General features: G+C 40.0%; 3 protein-coding genes across 3 annotated transcripts; all 3 read right to left on the bottom strand.

The window, feature by feature from the left end:
- Positions 1-260: 260 nt before the first annotated feature.
- On the bottom strand, positions 261-3,746 carry LOC103415484 (exocyst complex component EXO70A1-like). Its single transcript, XM_008353810.4, has 2 exons — positions 3,224-3,746; positions 261-2,892 (listed from the first exon to the last, which is right to left on the bottom strand). Exon 2 carries the CDS (start codon positions 2,883-2,885, stop codon positions 852-854), a length of 2,034 nt encoding a protein of 677 aa, XP_008352032.1. The 5' UTR covers positions 2,886-2,892; positions 3,224-3,746; the 3' UTR covers positions 261-851.
- A 1,691-nt stretch (positions 3,747-5,437) lies between these two features.
- On the bottom strand, positions 5,438-8,833 carry LOC103415633 (putative receptor-like protein kinase At3g47110). Its single transcript, XM_070812649.1, has 4 exons — positions 8,535-8,833; positions 6,112-8,420; positions 5,930-6,022; positions 5,438-5,805 (listed from the first exon to the last, which is right to left on the bottom strand). Exons 1-4 carry the CDS (start codon positions 8,831-8,833, stop codon positions 5,438-5,440), a joined length of 3,069 nt encoding a protein of 1,022 aa, XP_070668750.1.
- Positions 8,834-9,200: 367 nt separating this feature from the next.
- LOC114821794 (photosystem II stability/assembly factor HCF136, chloroplastic-like) lies at positions 9,201-11,045 on the bottom strand. Its single transcript, XM_029095172.1, has 4 exons — positions 10,839-11,045; positions 9,948-10,078; positions 9,604-9,736; positions 9,201-9,440 (listed from the first exon to the last, which is right to left on the bottom strand). Exons 2-4 carry the CDS (start codon positions 10,040-10,042, stop codon positions 9,318-9,320), a joined length of 351 nt encoding a protein of 116 aa, XP_028951005.1. The 5' UTR covers positions 10,043-10,078; positions 10,839-11,045; the 3' UTR covers positions 9,201-9,317.
- Positions 11,046-16,851: the final 5,806 nt, after the last annotated feature.

Raw genomic sequence — 16,851 nt, 5'->3', positions numbered from 1 at the left:
TTATCCAGAAGAGGGCTTTGTTTGTAACACAAAGGCCTCAGGTTCGCCTACAAAGCAACCTACTCTTCTTTTCTTAAAACTTGTAGAGCACACAGCAACTCATGTCTTGCCCAGCAAGTCTAATAAGAAGAACGAACAGATACACCGAGCATAAGCAGAAAAGTTTCGAGTCAAAGAGGAAAAGTTGGAATCAAAGGCGGAAAAGTGAAACGAAAAGAGAAGCGCCATTGACAAATTACTGAAGGCTTTACACAGGTCCATCAAAACGAGAAGGTACTTTATTCTCAACAGTATTCCGACAGCACTTGGCTCTCAGGCATTTTGAAAGTTCTCAACAATGCCGTTTCGGAGCACAAAAACTAGCATCTCATGAAGGTCCCTAACTTATAAGCTTTCCCATGTTCTTACAAGTAATTAATTCAATCCTAGGTAGACCTCTTTGATGCACTTTATACGAAAGAATTGTACACAGAATCTAGCAAAGCTATAAGGTTTCTCCGGCTGCCTAACCTAGTATAACTTAATCAATGAGTCTGAGAAGAACGAAAAATGGATAGCTATACCTGAATATATTATCTACGCCGGGGTCCAACTGGGTTATAATTGTTCATCATCATGCATGGAATTGGAGACCCCATGGCCTAGAACTCACGCGCAATGGAAACAGTGTTCAACTCTTCATAACATTCAGATGAGTTACAGGGATGCCATATCTTGGAATCTCAGGCAATGGGACAGCAGTATTCAGTTCCAGGCTCCTGAGAATGTCGTCATATACAAGATGAAAGGCCAATCATGTAAAGGGGAGGATAATCCTGCCATGTGATTCCACAATGCACATAGTTCAACAATCACACAACCGCAGAGGTAGTACGGCGGAGATCTGCTACTCCATTGAATTTCCCGCTCATTTGCCTACCTTTGAAACTGCCATATCTAACAGGCTTTGGCTGAAAAAGAGACATGAGCATTTTTTCAAAAGTCTGCACAGAGTACTTTGCATACTTGCTTGAACTTGCATCTTGCTCGACCAAGGGCCCATAATTCTGCATGTAACTTCTGTAAACAGGCACAACAGCCTGCACTATGAGCTGGCATGTCTTCTCCCTTAGATCTTTATCTGACATTACCCAACTCGATTGCTTCTTATACATGTCATCGAACGTTTCATTGAAGCTTTTTAACCTCTTCTTGACAAGATCACGGGCAGTGGCACGACCACCTGAGAACAGAATCAGACCTTCTCTGCTTAAATGACCTGGAAGTTTCCCCCAGCTATCTCTCAAGAAAACTGTGAAATAATAGTCTTTGTACTGTTCATGTTCTCGTAACCAAGCATCCCCCAGCAGAACCCCCAGTTTAGTTCCCTTCAGGTGCTTGTATAAATGCCAATGGTTGTTCATTGCAAAAAGGCTGGCCAAGCTGGTATCCTCATAAGCCTTTATCCATGCCTCCAAATTTAGTTCAATGGCTTTAACAATTTCTAAAACCTCATTTATAAGGAGCCCTTCTTGGAATTTCTCATGCTTCCAACTTCGATAAATGATGAGAACCTGAGTTAAGATTGGCTTATAATCATCCCCAAGCAGTTTATTACAATAATCCGTAATAAAACTGACCAATTTCGGAACACTCCCATCTTGAGGAGGCGGGTTCTGCCTTTGCAGTTTCACCTGAAGCAGTAGCTCCCAGAAAATTTCAGCTGCTCCATCAATGACACTCTTAATGAGATCCCTTGTCAGAATTTGGATTTCAATACATGCTGGTCCACCAAAAAGCCGGTTGAAGTCCAGCCTCAATTTGTTTAAAGATGCAAATATATCCAACAACTTCAAAAGCTTTATCGGATCTTTTTTGCTCTCTGTAACAGTCTTACCAAATTGTAGGAATGCAAGGATACCAGCCTGAGCAGCTATCTTTGCAAAGCAACCCATCCACACATCCAATCCAATCCTCTCAAAAACATCATTACACAACTTATACTCCGCCTCAAACAAGTGTTTCACAGCAAACTCCAAATGCTTTCCCCACTTTGATATATATCCCTCTATGCTCAGCACATCATTAAACTCTGCAATTGATATCTCAAGGTAATCCAAATTGAGAGCTTGTAAACTTGCCCTTACATTCGAACTTCGAACTTCAACATAAATAGATATACACTTCTCAAGTCTGTTATTAGCAATCAATCTTCCAAGTATAGCTTGCAACTTCTGGATTACCAGAACAGGTAATGGTGAAGGCGCAATGCATGCTTGTTCTCCAAGAGAAGATGATGACGACATTGGAAGTGGCACGCTATTTTCTGTGAGGAGCCTCCTAAACTCATTTTCTAATTTTTCCAAAGCAGCCTCCAGAAGCCCTCCATCGAGGTCGGCCTTTTCCTCCTCACTCTGCAATTCTCGGAGACTTTTCAATGATTTCTTCAAATTTGAAAGGTACCTGTCATCCGCAACCGCATTATCCTCCAAGTACTCTACTATATCCTCCAACCACTGAATTGCCAATCCACAATTGTCACCCAGAAATCTCAGAGCCTCTTCCAGACGTTTCATCACCGATAAGTAACCAGGCAGATCACTACGCGGATCTGACAATAGAGACTTCTCGAGTCCATGAACAGCATCAAAAACTTTAAGCACAGCTGCAGCAGGGCCAACAGCGCGGTTAATATGACCACCAACAGCAGCAAGGGCTTCCTTGTCTGCGCGAATGGGTCGAACTGCAGCTTCAAGAGAAGGTAACCTGTGGTTAATCTCTTCAAATCGGTTTCCGGCTTTCTCCAGAGCCGACCCTATGCCCTGTGATTTCTGTAAGCTTAGCCTCAATGCCTTGCTTGCAGATATCAAACTCTCAATGCTATTATCATTCACGGAATGCGCCATTCAAATCCTAATATCACACAAAAAAACCCCAAAAATCAAAAGCTGCAAAACTACAAGTCTCACACAAATTGGGAGCGAAAAGAAAACAACAACTTTAAGCAGCTAAATGCAATAAAATTGAAATTGGGCTTTTCTTATATTCCTTTATAAAGTGAAATTTTCTCAATTTCTCTAGGAATTATCGAAAAAAAAATAATCTCATCTGGGTCCTTACCAATCGAAACCCACAAGCCAAGAAAGAACAGAGAAATCTCACTGAACCCACAAAAGCAAAAGCAAAGCAAATCCAGATTTTCATGAGTTAAGACATACAAGGAACGAAAAAGAAGGTAACTCACTTGAAGTTGGAGAGAGATCCAGTTCACCCGGCCGAGTCGAATCGGCTTGTGAACCCAGGACGCAGAGAAGCCCTAATCAGGAATGTAGTGATAGAGAAAGACCACTAGTTGCAGAGTTCTATAAATCGCATCCGACGAGAGTGATGACAAAGTGCATGACAGTAAGGCAAAACCGCAAACCCCCCTGCTCTCTCTTTGCTTTGTTGTTAAACTCGTTTTAGGCTTTTTTGCCACTCTCTCTCTCTCTCTCTCTCTCTCTCTCTCTCCCTCCTCTGCAATTTGTTTACTTTTTTTCTTTTCAGCCTCCTCTTCTCTTCTTCCGCTCACTTTGCACACAAATACAGAATCCAAGGGCATCAAACTCATTCATAAGTTAAAATTTCTACACGATTTGAGAAATCATTAATTCTTGATTTATTGGGAGAGTTGGCCCGTTGGGTAGGGCAACATGAAATTATAAATAGGATGCCATGGAAAAGGATTTGGATCCTCTCCTGAGCAGAGGGTTCGAATCCTCATGGCTAGATGACAAGGGAAATTCAACGGTTATAAATAGAGAGTTGATCTAAAAGTTATGATAATTGTAGTCGTAAGATCAAAATCTAATGGTCCATATTAACTGATCAGGAGGATTCGGATCCCCTGCCCAGGAGAGGATCCAAATCCCATGGAAAAATACTCCATTAAGACAAATGGCAATTTAACGGGTGTCTAGAAATTCTCCTCTTTCTATAATCTTAATAAGTTGCTCTTTTATTTTATTTTTTGATTTTTACTTTTGATGCGACTAAAATTTGAATGCAACGAAAAATGTTTCTTATATGTATGTGATCAAATAGTGTCTGAAAACCGTGTTTCTAAAAAGGCATAGATGTAATAAAAATGAATAAATTTGTTTAATAAGGGTGGGTGGAAGTTGGAAATTGGGAAATTTGTCCAAACTTTCTGTTGTATTGTTTTCTTATTTTCTTTTTCTTATGGTGCAAGTTTGTGTTATTTTTTCATGTGGTCATAATCTTTGAAACTTTCAAATGACCATTTTTAATAAGTTTTAATGTTGGATGGTTACTTTTAACCCAACCTCCACACCACATGGATGGTAGATATAAATTTATAATTGAGAGAACCCACGAAAAGTGTACTGGGCGAAGGCATGAAGAATATTCTACTTTTTTTATCAACTTTTTTTTCTTGTCACGTTAGTACATGAAAAATTGTTCAATATGTTTGTTATAGAATATGCTACTTCCAAATTCCTGCAAGATTCATTTTCGTGTAATAATTATTGTTTGATTATTTTTCACAAGATGTGATCAGGTAATGTGATACACGTCAATTGTATTGTTTACTTACAAACATTACAGATTTTTCATTTTTAACATTCTTTTTATTATTATTATTATTATTACTACAAACGATATTTTCTATACTAGTCATCTAGACTAAAGAGAGATGAAATAACGCATCACGAAACAAAATGATTACCAACCTAAATCTTTGAAGAACCAAAGTTATTGGAGTTCACCATTTTGATAAAAATCTCAAAAGATAATTTGATTAATTGATGAGTGCAATGGATAACATCCACGACTTAAATAAGCTGTTTACAACATCTTTGGACAATCAAAAGGTCTGATTTTTATCACAAGAATTTAAATGCATTTTTGAAATCCTAAACGACCTCAGATCGCTAAAATCCATTATATTTCACTACGCAGTTGTGTGTTGAAAACGCCGCGCTGTTCTCTTTCCGAAAATGTATCATGGCCCAAATTGGAGATCGGACCCAAATCTCAAAATTCCCACTGCATCCTTTTGTCTTCTGACAGTCAATTTCTTGTTCAATCCGCTCGGGCATTTGTTCTACATCAAGAAATGATTTGAATGTGGAACGCAATAGTTTGAAGAGAAATACTCTAACCACCAGAGCAATCAACCGCCTTCAACACAAGCATCTGTTAGCTGGCCAACTTACTAGACCATATAATTGCACCGTCTCATTTTTATGCTTTTTCTTGCTTGTGCAACAAAGTCAAAACCAGCTAATACTAAATTAATTCTCAGTTAATGAAACTTTGCTATATACATAATTTAAAGTATTAAACTTACTAAGCTCATATGAAAGGAAACACAACATATGTACAAGCAGCTTGACCCCATATGAATAAGCTATCTAGCAACATATCTCATGTAGAACATATAAAACAAAACTTCTCATGCGGGAAGGTTGTTCATAATGGAGCGCAATTCAGACGCGACGCCACTGATATCCTTTCGGTCTGTTGGGGATTCAGCAGAACAAGCAATCCCAATTCCGAATGTCAAACTCAAGCACTCCTCGAGTTTTTGAGCTCTCGAGCTGCATTGATCGTTGGGAGTGTCCTTGTCACCTCCTTGAAGAAGTAGCAGATCTGCAATCTCTGTAGCTCGCTCCAGGTAAGCCGTCTTCACAAAGTTATGAAGGTTGAAGCCGTCACTAAACATGTTGTCGGTAGGTCTCTTCCCGGTGAACATCTCTAATAAAAGAATGCCAAAGCTGTAGACATCTCCGTATGTCGAAACCTCACTTCCCATACCATACTCTACAATTCAATTAGACATCACAAATTATCACTTCAAATGTAAATAGAATAGCTCTCTTTGAGTTACTTTAGAGTAAGAAAGAAGTGAAGGGAACTGTGAAGCACAAGGGATGAGAATATTTACCTGGAGCAGCATAACCAACTGATCCTCTTATCCCAATGGAACTTGTTTGATGATTTGTTGGCGCGTTATCGGTTGGTTTTAAGACAAATCTTGCTAATCCAAAGTCCGAAACATGCGAGTCAAATCGTTATCCAACAGAACATTACTTGGTTTAAGGTCACAATGAACAATTGGCGTCTCACAGTGATTGTGAAGATAGTCCAACGCACAAGCAACCTCAATCGCAACGTCTAGCCTCTGAATAAGATTCAGATATTTGGGAGTGTGTGTACCCTCTTGTGTTCCAGAAGTTGGATGCAACCACTCATCCAAGTTTCCATTGCCCATGAACTCGTAAACCAAAGCCTTGAAATCATGACCGTGAAAATCAACACTTGAACATGCTGTTATAATCTTGACAAGATTCCGATGCCTAATATTTTTTAGTGCCTCACATTCGGCTAGAAAGCTCTTAGAAGCTCCTTGGTGTAACATGTCAAACACCTTCACGGCGACAAGCTGAGGTGATCCGTCAGCAGCATCAAGAGTTCCTTTGTACACAGATCCAAAGCTACCCGAACCAATCAGATTCGTTGAAGAAAACCCATCGGTAGCTTTGAGGAGGGTACTATATGACACTTGCAAAATAGAGTTCGTCAAGTTGGTGCTCCGTAATGCAATTTTTTTGCTTCTCTTCCTTAAAAGACAGAGAGTTAGAAAGAACAACACCATAGCTATTCCTATAAGGGCAGGGACTATGGAGAGTACTAATTTCAATCTCGAAGACAGTCCTCTCCCCTTGGACTTTTTCGAGATGCACTTGGGCAGATGGAAATCAGCAACACCGCCGCAGAGATTGGCGTTTCCGACAACTGAACTTGCACTTGCATTCTTAAAAACACCTTGAGTTGGTACCGCTCCCCAAAAATCATTGAAAGACAGGTTCAAATTCCTCAGGAAGTCAAATCTTTCTAAAAACTGTGGAATTTCACCCGAGAAATTGTTGCGAGAAAGGTCTAAATCTTGTACTCCTCTCAGTGAAACCATAGATGAAGGTATTGTCCCATTGAAGTAGTTACCTTGCAAGTGTAGGACTTCTAAACCCAAACAACTACCAAGAGTGCTAGGAAGTTCTCCGGATAGCATGTTATCAGAAACATCCAGCACACCTAGACTTTTCAACTTTCCAACTTCCATGGGAAGGGAACCAAAAAAGCGGTTTTTAGACAAGTCTAAATATTTGGACAAGGAAGGGAGGCCAAGAACTTGATCAGGTATCACACCGTCAAGGTTATTCCGGGAAAGATTCAATTGGACCAGCCGACGGCATTCCCCTAGGCTCCAAGAGATGCTGCCATTAAGGTTATTCCCTTGCAATTGGAGCGTGGTTAACATGGTTAAATTTCCTAGAGAGGAAGGAATGCTCCCGGATAATTCGTTGCGCCCAAGAGCCAATAACCCTAGACTAGATAACTTTCCAATGTCATTGGGGATGTTACCTGTGAAGTGGTTATTCCTCAAACTCAATGCTTCCAAGCTGATCAGGTTCCCAAACCCGAATGGAATGTTTCCATTTAGTTGGTTTTCTTGCACCCCAAACATTTGAAGCTTTGTTGTGAGATTGGAAATTGATGAGGGAAGAGTCCCACCAAAATTGTTGGTGCCTAAAAACAAGTGCCCTAACTCTGTGGCATTTATCAAGTCTGAGATAAAACTCAAGTCACCGTAACCACGACTTCCAAGATTGTTTTGGTTAATGGCGAAGTGTTGGAGGTTATGAAGGTTTCGCAAACTCGAAACTGGCCCGGATAGATGGTTCTCTGCAACAATGAATCTGGCCAGACTTGTGATGTTGGATATTGACATGGGAATTGCTCCGGTAAATTGGTTTGTAAAAATGTGAAAGTTTTGGAGATTGGGAAGAGTTATTCCCAAGTTTGAGGGAAGACTCCCTTGAATTTGGTTTATCGACACAGAAAACTTAACAATATTAGAGAGGTTGTAGATGGAAGGAGGGATCATGCCAGACAATCGATTCAAATCCAACGAAAAGAAGGTTAATTTTTTCAATTGGCCTAAAGAACTAGGGATGCTTCCGGACAAGCTGTTATTATATGCAGCAAGCATCTCAAGAGCAGAAAGGTTTCCCAAGGAAGGAGGGATCGCTCCGGTTAAGCAATTAAACTCTAAAACTAGTGTTTGAAGCTTGGACAATGAGCCGATTTCTGAGGGAATTTTACTCACTAAGTTGTTGTAACCAAAATGAATAGTGACGAGGTTGAAGCAATTGGATATGTTGGTCGGAATAGGGCCACTGAGTCTGTTGTTGTACAGAAGTAATACTTGCAACCTACGCAACCGCCCGATTTCAGCAGGGATTTGATGTGTAAAGCTATTGTTTCCGAGGCGGAGTTCCCTTAGGAAGCTCAGGTTTCCAATGTGTTGAGATATGGAACCCTCCAGGTTTTGGGACCCTAAGTTGAGCACGGTGACCAGTGGCGGATCCAGGAATCTTACCCCAAGGGGTCGCAGTGTAAAAGTTCAAATAAAAATTTAGGATGGAAAAACATATTGAAAATGAAATCATAGTACTTTCATTCATAATTCATAATGGAAACAATATTACAAACTATTGGGGAATGAAGCGTCGATTAATTCCCGCCACTGGCTTCCATACTCCCCGTTGGTGTCATTTATCAAGCCAATTGCCTCAAGACAACTTTCCATTGAGAAAACTGTGATTAATGAGGTGATGAAGTCTGTTGATTGGTACCTCTTACCACATTCATCACCACGGAAGTTGCAGAAAATTGTTGAAAAGGACATAACAAGCTCTGGAACATGGCTAGATCTCCGGAATGATTCTGAGGAGGTTGTTTTCGAGATGGTAGAAGATGTTTTAGAAGAACTGATCATGGAAACCATATTTTAGCAGCCCTTCTGAAAAATTATACTACCTATAGATTTGGTCTGCATTGGACAATGGAAATTAGGCACTCGGGTTGGTTAGAAGAACTGGTTTTAAGTCACTTGAGAAATGTCTTATGACTTCTTGAACAAGCATGCAAAGATCAGTATTGGGCACCCTTTGGATCTCATTTTGTGTACACTGCGTATAGTTTACATCAAACCTCTTATAGCTACTAACCATTAGTGTCATCTTTTTACTGTATGGGGAGGTCAATGTATATATCAAGCTAGATAATAAGCCTTGTGTCTTTGGTCTAGTGTCGACGGAGTAAGTCAACAATGTATTTCAATCTAGCTAGCAAAACGAAGTAAAGAAAATAAATAATATGAAAGGTTGACTGTTCCAATTACTTGTTGCTTTCTTTCAAATTGTGTTGTTTACATTTCTTAGATTGACACTCTTTTGGATATTTATTAATCCATAAGAAACTTAACCTGTTCATGAATATCTGCTTGTTTGGGTGCAAGTACAAACTGTACAATGCCAAAGACCACCATCGGCTCTCCATCCCATGTTTTGAATTCTTCTTGCAATTGTTCTGTTATGTGGCTGCCAGTATGGCTGAAAATGTAAAGAAGGCAATGAATCACAGGCTTCACAGTTAACATGAGTGCATGAGTATATCCCACAAACTTACTGCATCTGAATTTTCAGGGGGTAAAAGATAAAACACAGTGAGTAGACAGAAGGAAAAGCCATATTGCATGGAAAAGGAGAAACTCACCTGGCCAGGCTCCCAAGTGAGATAGAAATTACCGCGGCTTGAGACGGCAACATATTTTCCATCGGGTGAGCGATTCACAGAATTAAAAGTTCCAGTGTAGTAACTTGCACCACTAATTCCACTAGAAACTGTTCTGAAAAAGCAATGGAGATACATGAAACTTGTTGCCTTTGTATCGTTAATAAAAGAGCAACCAACTTAAACAATATGAAAATCTGAGGAAAACGAAAAGAAACCATCTCAGATATTCACGATATACGTAAAATCTCAAACTTTGAAATATTGTGTGAACGTCTTAAGTTTCCAACTATAATCTTTAATCCGACCAATGAATGAAAACATACCTATTAAGAGTAGCGGAAACAGTCTCCTGAACAGCAGCCCTCCAGTTGTAGCCTCTGTTTGATGTCACATAAATTGCACCTTCGTCAGTCACCATCTCTGCACTCTTCTCACCAGTTGCCTTTATATACACCTGGAAACATTACAAACAGATAGGCTTATCTCAGCTTACCAATATCCAAACGGAAAACAATGTTGATTACTTCATCCAATGTTTTCATTACTTCATAAGAAACTGCATCACGGATATCAGTTATCACTTAAATTGCATAGAATCACGCTAAAAAGGGATATTTGAGATTAAATGTAGGATTCGTTGCTTTCCATATAAGCATTATTTTGAAGAATGTATATGTAGGATTCGTTGCTTTCCATGCGAGCGCTGCTTCTTCTTCCTCTTCCTGCCGAGTCTTGGTTCAGGATTTTTGTCGAACAGTTGGCGTGCGAGTCCGACCCGACGACCCCAGCTCCAAGAGGTCGCATATGGGAGCTTCAAGGTTGTTTCCATGGTTTCCAAGGGGTCGTGCGAACCCGACGACCCCACTGTGGATCCGCCAGTGACGGTGACCCTCTCACGATGTCTTGGACTGCAAGTTACACCGTACCACTTGCAAAAGTGAACGGATTCGTTCCAAGAACTCAACACTTGATGAGGGTCTTGCTTTATTTGAGCTTTGATGGCTAGTAAGGCAAGCCGATCTCTCTCATTTCCTTCCAAGTAGCAGATAAATGCATTCAAAATTGTGTATACAAAGATCAATCTCACAGCCAACACTCCCATATTTTGAGCTCCCAAGTTCGAGAAAAGGCTTGAGTTGGAACTATATCCCTACCACGTATCTACTGTTTAGTTAAAACATAACATGTGTTACAAAATTTGATCTGGTACGTACCTCCGATTGTGTTTCTTCTAGGACGAAGAATGAGTGTGTCGAATTGGCGACGATCGATCGCTTCCAATTGTTTGGGTAACCAGTACTACAGTTTCTGAGAAGTGGGTTGTGAAATTGGGTAGTGAGTGTCGTTTTGAGGCATGAAAAACTGACCTCTGGACAATTTATAAGGTTAAAAATGAGGACGTAGTCAAGGATTGCTGCTTGTTCTTCTGTAGCTAGAAGTTGTCTTCAAGGCATAGACTTGACCTATCAAGTCCTCAACCTAATTTTTTTTACTTTCTTGTTGCGATTGATTGATACATAGATGTATAATTGGGAAAAGGATCCGCGTCAAATTCTTTTTTTTTTTTGGATCTTAGGAATACCATGTTCGTAATTATTCATCGTATATCGTGCAGTTAAAAATTATTTTAAAATTTAAAATAAAAAAAAATAGTACACAATGAAAACTGACTGTACGATACACGATAAACGGTCACGATCATAAGATCTCTAGAAAAATGATTCGGCGAGTATCCTTTTCCATATAATTGAAGGTGAAATGCATGGTTGCAATTGATTGATACAAAAGTTGTATAATTCAAACTGTAACAAGCATTTACTGTTGAAATTTATATATTATAATATTTAATTCAATATTTGAATGAAAAATACTTTAACCGTTTGTATCAAACCGTATCTGTCATTAAGTGGGTGCCATCTTATACAAAGTGGCGCCACATTGAATATGGACCCTTTAAATGGTGCCATCTAAAAGAGGTATGTATGCATCTCTTCGTCAATCAATGTCTTCAGTTTTATTTAACCTCATGAAAGATAGAAAATTAGAGTTAATTTTTACTCTTGAGAAATAGGGTTTCTTCACTTTGTTTTTCTTATGCTTCATGTGTAAAATTCAGAGTCGTGTCTTGAGAATACGGAAAATATGAAGTTCGCCAGAGTCCGAAGATTGAAGTGTTTTGACTTCGGATTATAAATTGTTGAATCCTGGGAGACGGACGCCTACCGAACTACAAGCACAAGAGTATGGGCGAAATTTATCTTTAGGACATTGCATTTATGCAAACCTCAATCTCCAAGTTTATCAGTTTTTTCTAACTTTCTATCTAGTTGTTTATGTTAATCTCATATATAATTGATGTTGTGAATTTCTTTATGATTATTATCATTGAAATTATATTGTTATCTTTCATATTTTCTAATATTGCTCCAACATTTACTTCTACACCTTCAAGGTTCTTTCTTAAATAATTAAAAAAAATTGGGGTATATCATATATGTACTCGTTCTTAAACGTATTTAGCAAAAGCTTAAACACTTTTTTTTTTGTTAATCTGAGCAACAATTGTGGTTTGTTATGTACCTATCAAAGATAGGTGTGCCATACTAGTACTAATCTGAGAGCGGGCTCGGGTTTAGTATGAGATGATAATAAATCCCTCACCATCTTGACTTAATTCTGTATACAACTAATTACTTCAATACTTTGCTTAATTACAAGCCCATGTTACAAGGCTGTGCTCATATGACAGCTTCTTCAGCCACTCGATTTTGTGTTTCAAGATCCACATTTAATTATTATATAAGAAAATATATAGGAGAAACCATTCATTTCAATACATATATGCAATAAAAACTCTACCATTGGCATGAATCCAGAATCAACTCATCCTCAAAAACATTTTCTCAGTAATTTTTATTTTTTTAATTCCTTGCGTTATTACTATTCTAATCTACTTGAAAGAGAGAGAGAACGTTTGAACCTGAAGCGTAATAGGTCAAAAATGAATGCCTTATTCACCATAGGCAATCCACCCCCTTGCAATTTTCAAAGTTACAATCGCACCCTTTAACCTTCGCTTCAAACTTTCATTACGCATCATCTTGAGAAGACACCTTTCATGTTAATTTACATTAAGTCATGTTGATGCATAAAACCGGAGGGGTCTTGGAACAACGTAAATCTGACAGTGAATCTGCAGGAAAGTAAAGAACACAAGATGTATCGTGGTTCACCCCAATGTTTGGGCTACCTCTACACTGATGTTGATTGTATTTCTCTCTAACTGTATGTATGCATTACAAGGGTAAGGGGGAGTCCCCCAGAGAAAGAGATAGTTTGAGAGTGTGAGAGGGTTGCTGGATATGAGCCTCTCTTTGAGGATGTGAGGCCCTTTTGATTGTGAGGGTGAGGAGTCCCTTTTATAGACTAAGGGCTTCTCCCTTTTTACATAGATCATGGGCTCAATGTCTAGAAGCCCAAGTAACGATGCCCAATATAATATGGTACTAACAGTAGTCCCCCAAGTTTTCAGTCAAGAGAGTCTTTTGGCTGGAGACTTGAAATTCAGTCCATGTATGAGCTAAAATAGCTAGATGTCGTCTAAAACTGATACTCAATATGAGGTTGTGCCCAATCTGAAATGATGCTCAACCAGAAGTAGCACATGTTGCGAGGATGCTCGGCTTGTGGCTTATGTTGCCTTGGTTGGCTCAGCTTGTGGCATTGAAGGTGAGGGAGTCCCTTTTATAGAATAAGGGATCGTTCATCAATACATAAATGATGGGCTAGAGTTGATGCTCGCGGCGAGGCGGTTACTCAGTAGGTAGCGATGCTCTCTAATGATGGTGAGGGAGTCCCTTTTATAGAATAAGGGTTCGCTCCTCAATACATAAATGATGGGTTAGGAGTGATGCTCTCAGTGAGGCGGTTGCTCAGCTAGCGGCGATGTTCTCTAGTGAAGGTGAGAGAGTCCATTTTATAAAATAAAGGCTCACTCCTCAGTACATGAATAATGGGTTATGAGTGATGCTCGCGGCGAGGCAGTTGCTCAACTAGCGACGATGCTCTCTAATAATGGTGAGAGAGTCATTTTTATAAAATAAGGGCTCGTTCCTCATTACATGAATAATGGGTGCTCTCTAATAAAAGTGAGGGAGTTCCTTTTATAGAATAAGGGATCGCTCCTCATTACATGAATAATGGGTGCTCTTTAATGAAAGTGAGGAAGTCCCTTTTATAGAATAAGGGATCGCTTCTCAATACATAAATAATAGGCTAAGTCCCCCCAAGTATTTTTCATGAGGTCCAGTTGTGGAAGCCCAATATATGGTACATAGTGTAATCCCCCAAGTCTTCAGTCAATAAAGGTTGTTGGCTGAAGACTTCAAATTCAATCCATGTATGGGCCGAAATAGCGGTTGATCGGAGGCGGTCTTTGTAGACTATGCACTGAAACTTTGTAGGTGAAGCTTTGCAAGTGACGCTTTGAAGTTGGAGCTTTTGTAAATAAAGCTTTTTGAAGCTGAAGCTCTCAAAGCTGGAGCTCTGTAAATGAAGCTTTCGAAGCTGATTGATATCAGTGATGCTCATGAATGTTGACATGAATGATGGTCATGAATGTTTATGTATAATTGACATGAGTGATGCTCATGAATGTTTATGTATGATTAACATGAGTGATGCTCATATATAATTTTGGAGTACTGGACATACTTTTGATCACCTAGTTGGTGATAATAGCGGCAGGCTGCCGAATAATTTTGGAGTACTAGGCATACTTTTGATCACCTAGTTGGTGATAATAGCGGCAGGTTGCAGAATAATTTTGGAGTATTGGACGTATTTTTGATCACCTGGTTGGTGATAATAGCGGCAGGTTGCCGAATAATTTTGGAGCCATAGGGCCTAGCTCTTTTGGGCATATGGGCACATAACATTCCAGCCCATTATTTTAGGCTTGCCGTTTTTTTTTTTTTTTTTTTATTACCCTCTTATGGGGTTTATATAGATGTCTCCAAAAAATAAGAAAAATAAATTACATCATTAAAAAAAAAGACTGCTGTAGAAGGTGGGTATAGCAGATGGTTGGATAATGGGATAACATGTGCAGCTGGTAGTTGCGGAGGCAACCACAGAGATCCCAAAGAAATTGAAATTCTCTATAGAATAATAGGTGGTGTCCACCATAACATCAAACATGCGCATGTGACCACTGCTTCCTCATGAGTGTTTTTTCAGTGGGATACTTTTGCATGTTATCCCGTGGGTTTTTTTTTTCAGTGGGATAGTGGATAACCACTGTCCAAATCCACAATCATGGTTTCCATGCTTGCCGACAGTGGTAGGGATCAGATTTCTTGAGATCCATCTCCAATCTCATTTTCCTGCTTTCTTGATATCCCTTTCCAATCTCCTCATTATGGCAGTTTTCAAAACCTTTTTTACGGCGTGGAGAGCGACACCGTGGTCACTGACGCCGACGTCGATGATGAGCAAGTTGTAGTCGAACGACTTGGGAGGGCTGCCATTGCCGGAGGAAGAGAAGGCCGAGATTGTGGAAGAGCGGGAAAATGAGGCCTTTTTTGGTTGCTGGTTATTGCTGGTCAGGGGGAGGACAGTGAGGAACAGCAGGATGAGGAGGCCATTTCAAACATTTCTTGTTTCCAACAGCACGTCTTTTAGGAAAATTACCATAAGCAAAGCTTTTATATAGACAATTATGTGTAATATTATGTTGGTTATCTTTGATCAAATCCAGCGGCATCATGAATGGCTCAATTGAGAGATAACTTTGCAGGACGCCATTGGATAAAACTTCGAGATTTGTGGGGTTGCTGCAAGAAAGCTCGGGTCGATGGATCCGCAATGAGCTTGGCCCACATCTTGAGATTTGAGAAAGCTTCAGCATCAGGGTTCATGGGCGGAGGTCTAGCTCGGGAGAGGGCCGCACCGGCTTGAGTGTCGGCCAAACCATATTTCAGAGCCTCGTTATCGGGATTGATCTCGAGACCCTTCTTATAAGCCGAAATGATGCACCTCCGTCGACCTGCACGGTCTTTCCGGCACCAAATCTCTCATCGAACCCGACGTCGACATCCTCATTTGTGACGCCCTTCGTATCCCGATGCACTCTTGCATCCTGGCCTCGGTGTCACCGGTGTTGGAGAACATAATCGACCAGCCGCGTAAGCACCGGAGCTCCGAACGGGTCATTCTGATTCTCGGCGTTTCGTACAACGCCGTATTGACCTTCGTTCGCTTTCTCTACTCCTCCAGGTTTGCCGCCGTTTTCTCTACTCCTCCAGGTTCCCTTGTGAGTCGGTTGTTTTGTTTGTATGAAGATGGATCTCCAGCTTTCCTTCATTTTTTGCTGCTTCTGATTTCAGAAGCTTATAAATTGAATGAGTTGGGTTCTGTTTCGTTTTGTCCTTTGACTTAGAAACGATGAGTACTAAATACAACTGAAGGGAGAGAGAGAGAAAGATTATTGGGTTTCTGAGTTTTTGTGATTTTGCAGATTCACGGTGGTGAAATTTGATGAAAAAATGAAAGAGAATCGACATAGTTTTTTTGTGTCGATTCTCACAGACGGCGCCAAATGTTGATGCACAAAACCGGAGGGGTCTTGGAACAACGTAAATCCGACCGTGAATCTGCAAAAAAGTAAAGAACACAAGATGTATCGTGGTTTACACCAATGTTTGGGCTACGTCCACACTGATGTTGATTGTATTTCTCTCTAATTGTATGTATGGATTGCAAGGGTGATGGGGAGTCCCCCAGAGAAAGAAAGAGTTTGAGAGTGTGAGGGGGTTGCTGGATATGAGCCTCTCTTTGGAGATGTGAGGCCCTTTTGATTGTGAGGGTGAGGAGTCCCTTTTATAGACTAAGGGCTCATCCCCTTTTACATAGATCATGGGTTCAATGTCTGGAAGCCTAAGTAACGAAGTCCAATATAATATGATACTAACAAGTCCAAATGATGCCCAAGATGTTTCTTAATCTTCATCCATTTGGTAGTATGCGGTGCAGCTTTTTTTCCAACACGAATATAGCCCAGCTTCAGTAACAAGCTTCAACTTCTATTTAACCCATCATCAATAAAAATAGACACTATTCTTCTCAAATGGCCTCTTCAAACCTCCTAGGGTGGACAAAATATTGAATAAAACGCGAAAAAAATCAATCAATCGCAACAATTAGATGGATTAGGTTGATATTTCACAT

Source organism: Malus domestica, chromosome 15 (genome assembly GCF_042453785.1).
Source record: "Malus domestica chromosome 15, GDT2T_hap1".
Classification (NCBI taxonomy): domain Eukaryota; kingdom Viridiplantae; phylum Streptophyta; class Magnoliopsida; order Rosales; family Rosaceae; genus Malus; species Malus domestica.
The sequence above is the reverse complement of the archived record's forward strand: the minus strand, read 5'-3'. Positions and strand labels throughout refer to the sequence as shown.

Bases quoted from the DNA above. Each gene is read 5' to 3' on its own strand.
- LOC103415484 (XM_008353810.4), bottom strand. From the start codon at position 2,885: ATGGCGCATTCCGTGAATGATAATAGCATTGAGAGTTTGATATCTGCA.
- LOC103415633 (XM_070812649.1), bottom strand. From the start codon at position 8,833: ATGGTTTCCATGATCAGTTCTTCTAAAACATCTTCTACCATCTCGAAA. The intron at 6,023-6,111 runs GTGAGACGCCAA...ACTTTGGATTAG, and splicing joins GGACTATCTTCACAATCACT to CAAGATTTGTCTTAAAACCA. The intron at 5,806-5,929 runs GTAAATATTCTC...ATTGAATTGTAG, and splicing joins AGTTGGTTATGCTGCTCCAG to AGTATGGTATGGGAAGTGAG.
- LOC114821794 (XM_029095172.1), bottom strand. From the start codon at position 10,042: ATGGTGACTGACGAAGGTGCAATTTATGTGACATCAAACAGAGGCTAC. The intron at 9,737-9,947 runs GTATGTTTTCAT...TTGCTTTTTCAG, and splicing joins GTTTCCGCTACTCTTAATAG to AACAGTTTCTAGTGGAATTA. The intron at 9,441-9,603 runs GTGAGTTTCTCC...TTACATTTTCAG, and splicing joins TCACTTGGGAGCCTGGCCAG to CCATACTGGCAGCCACATAA.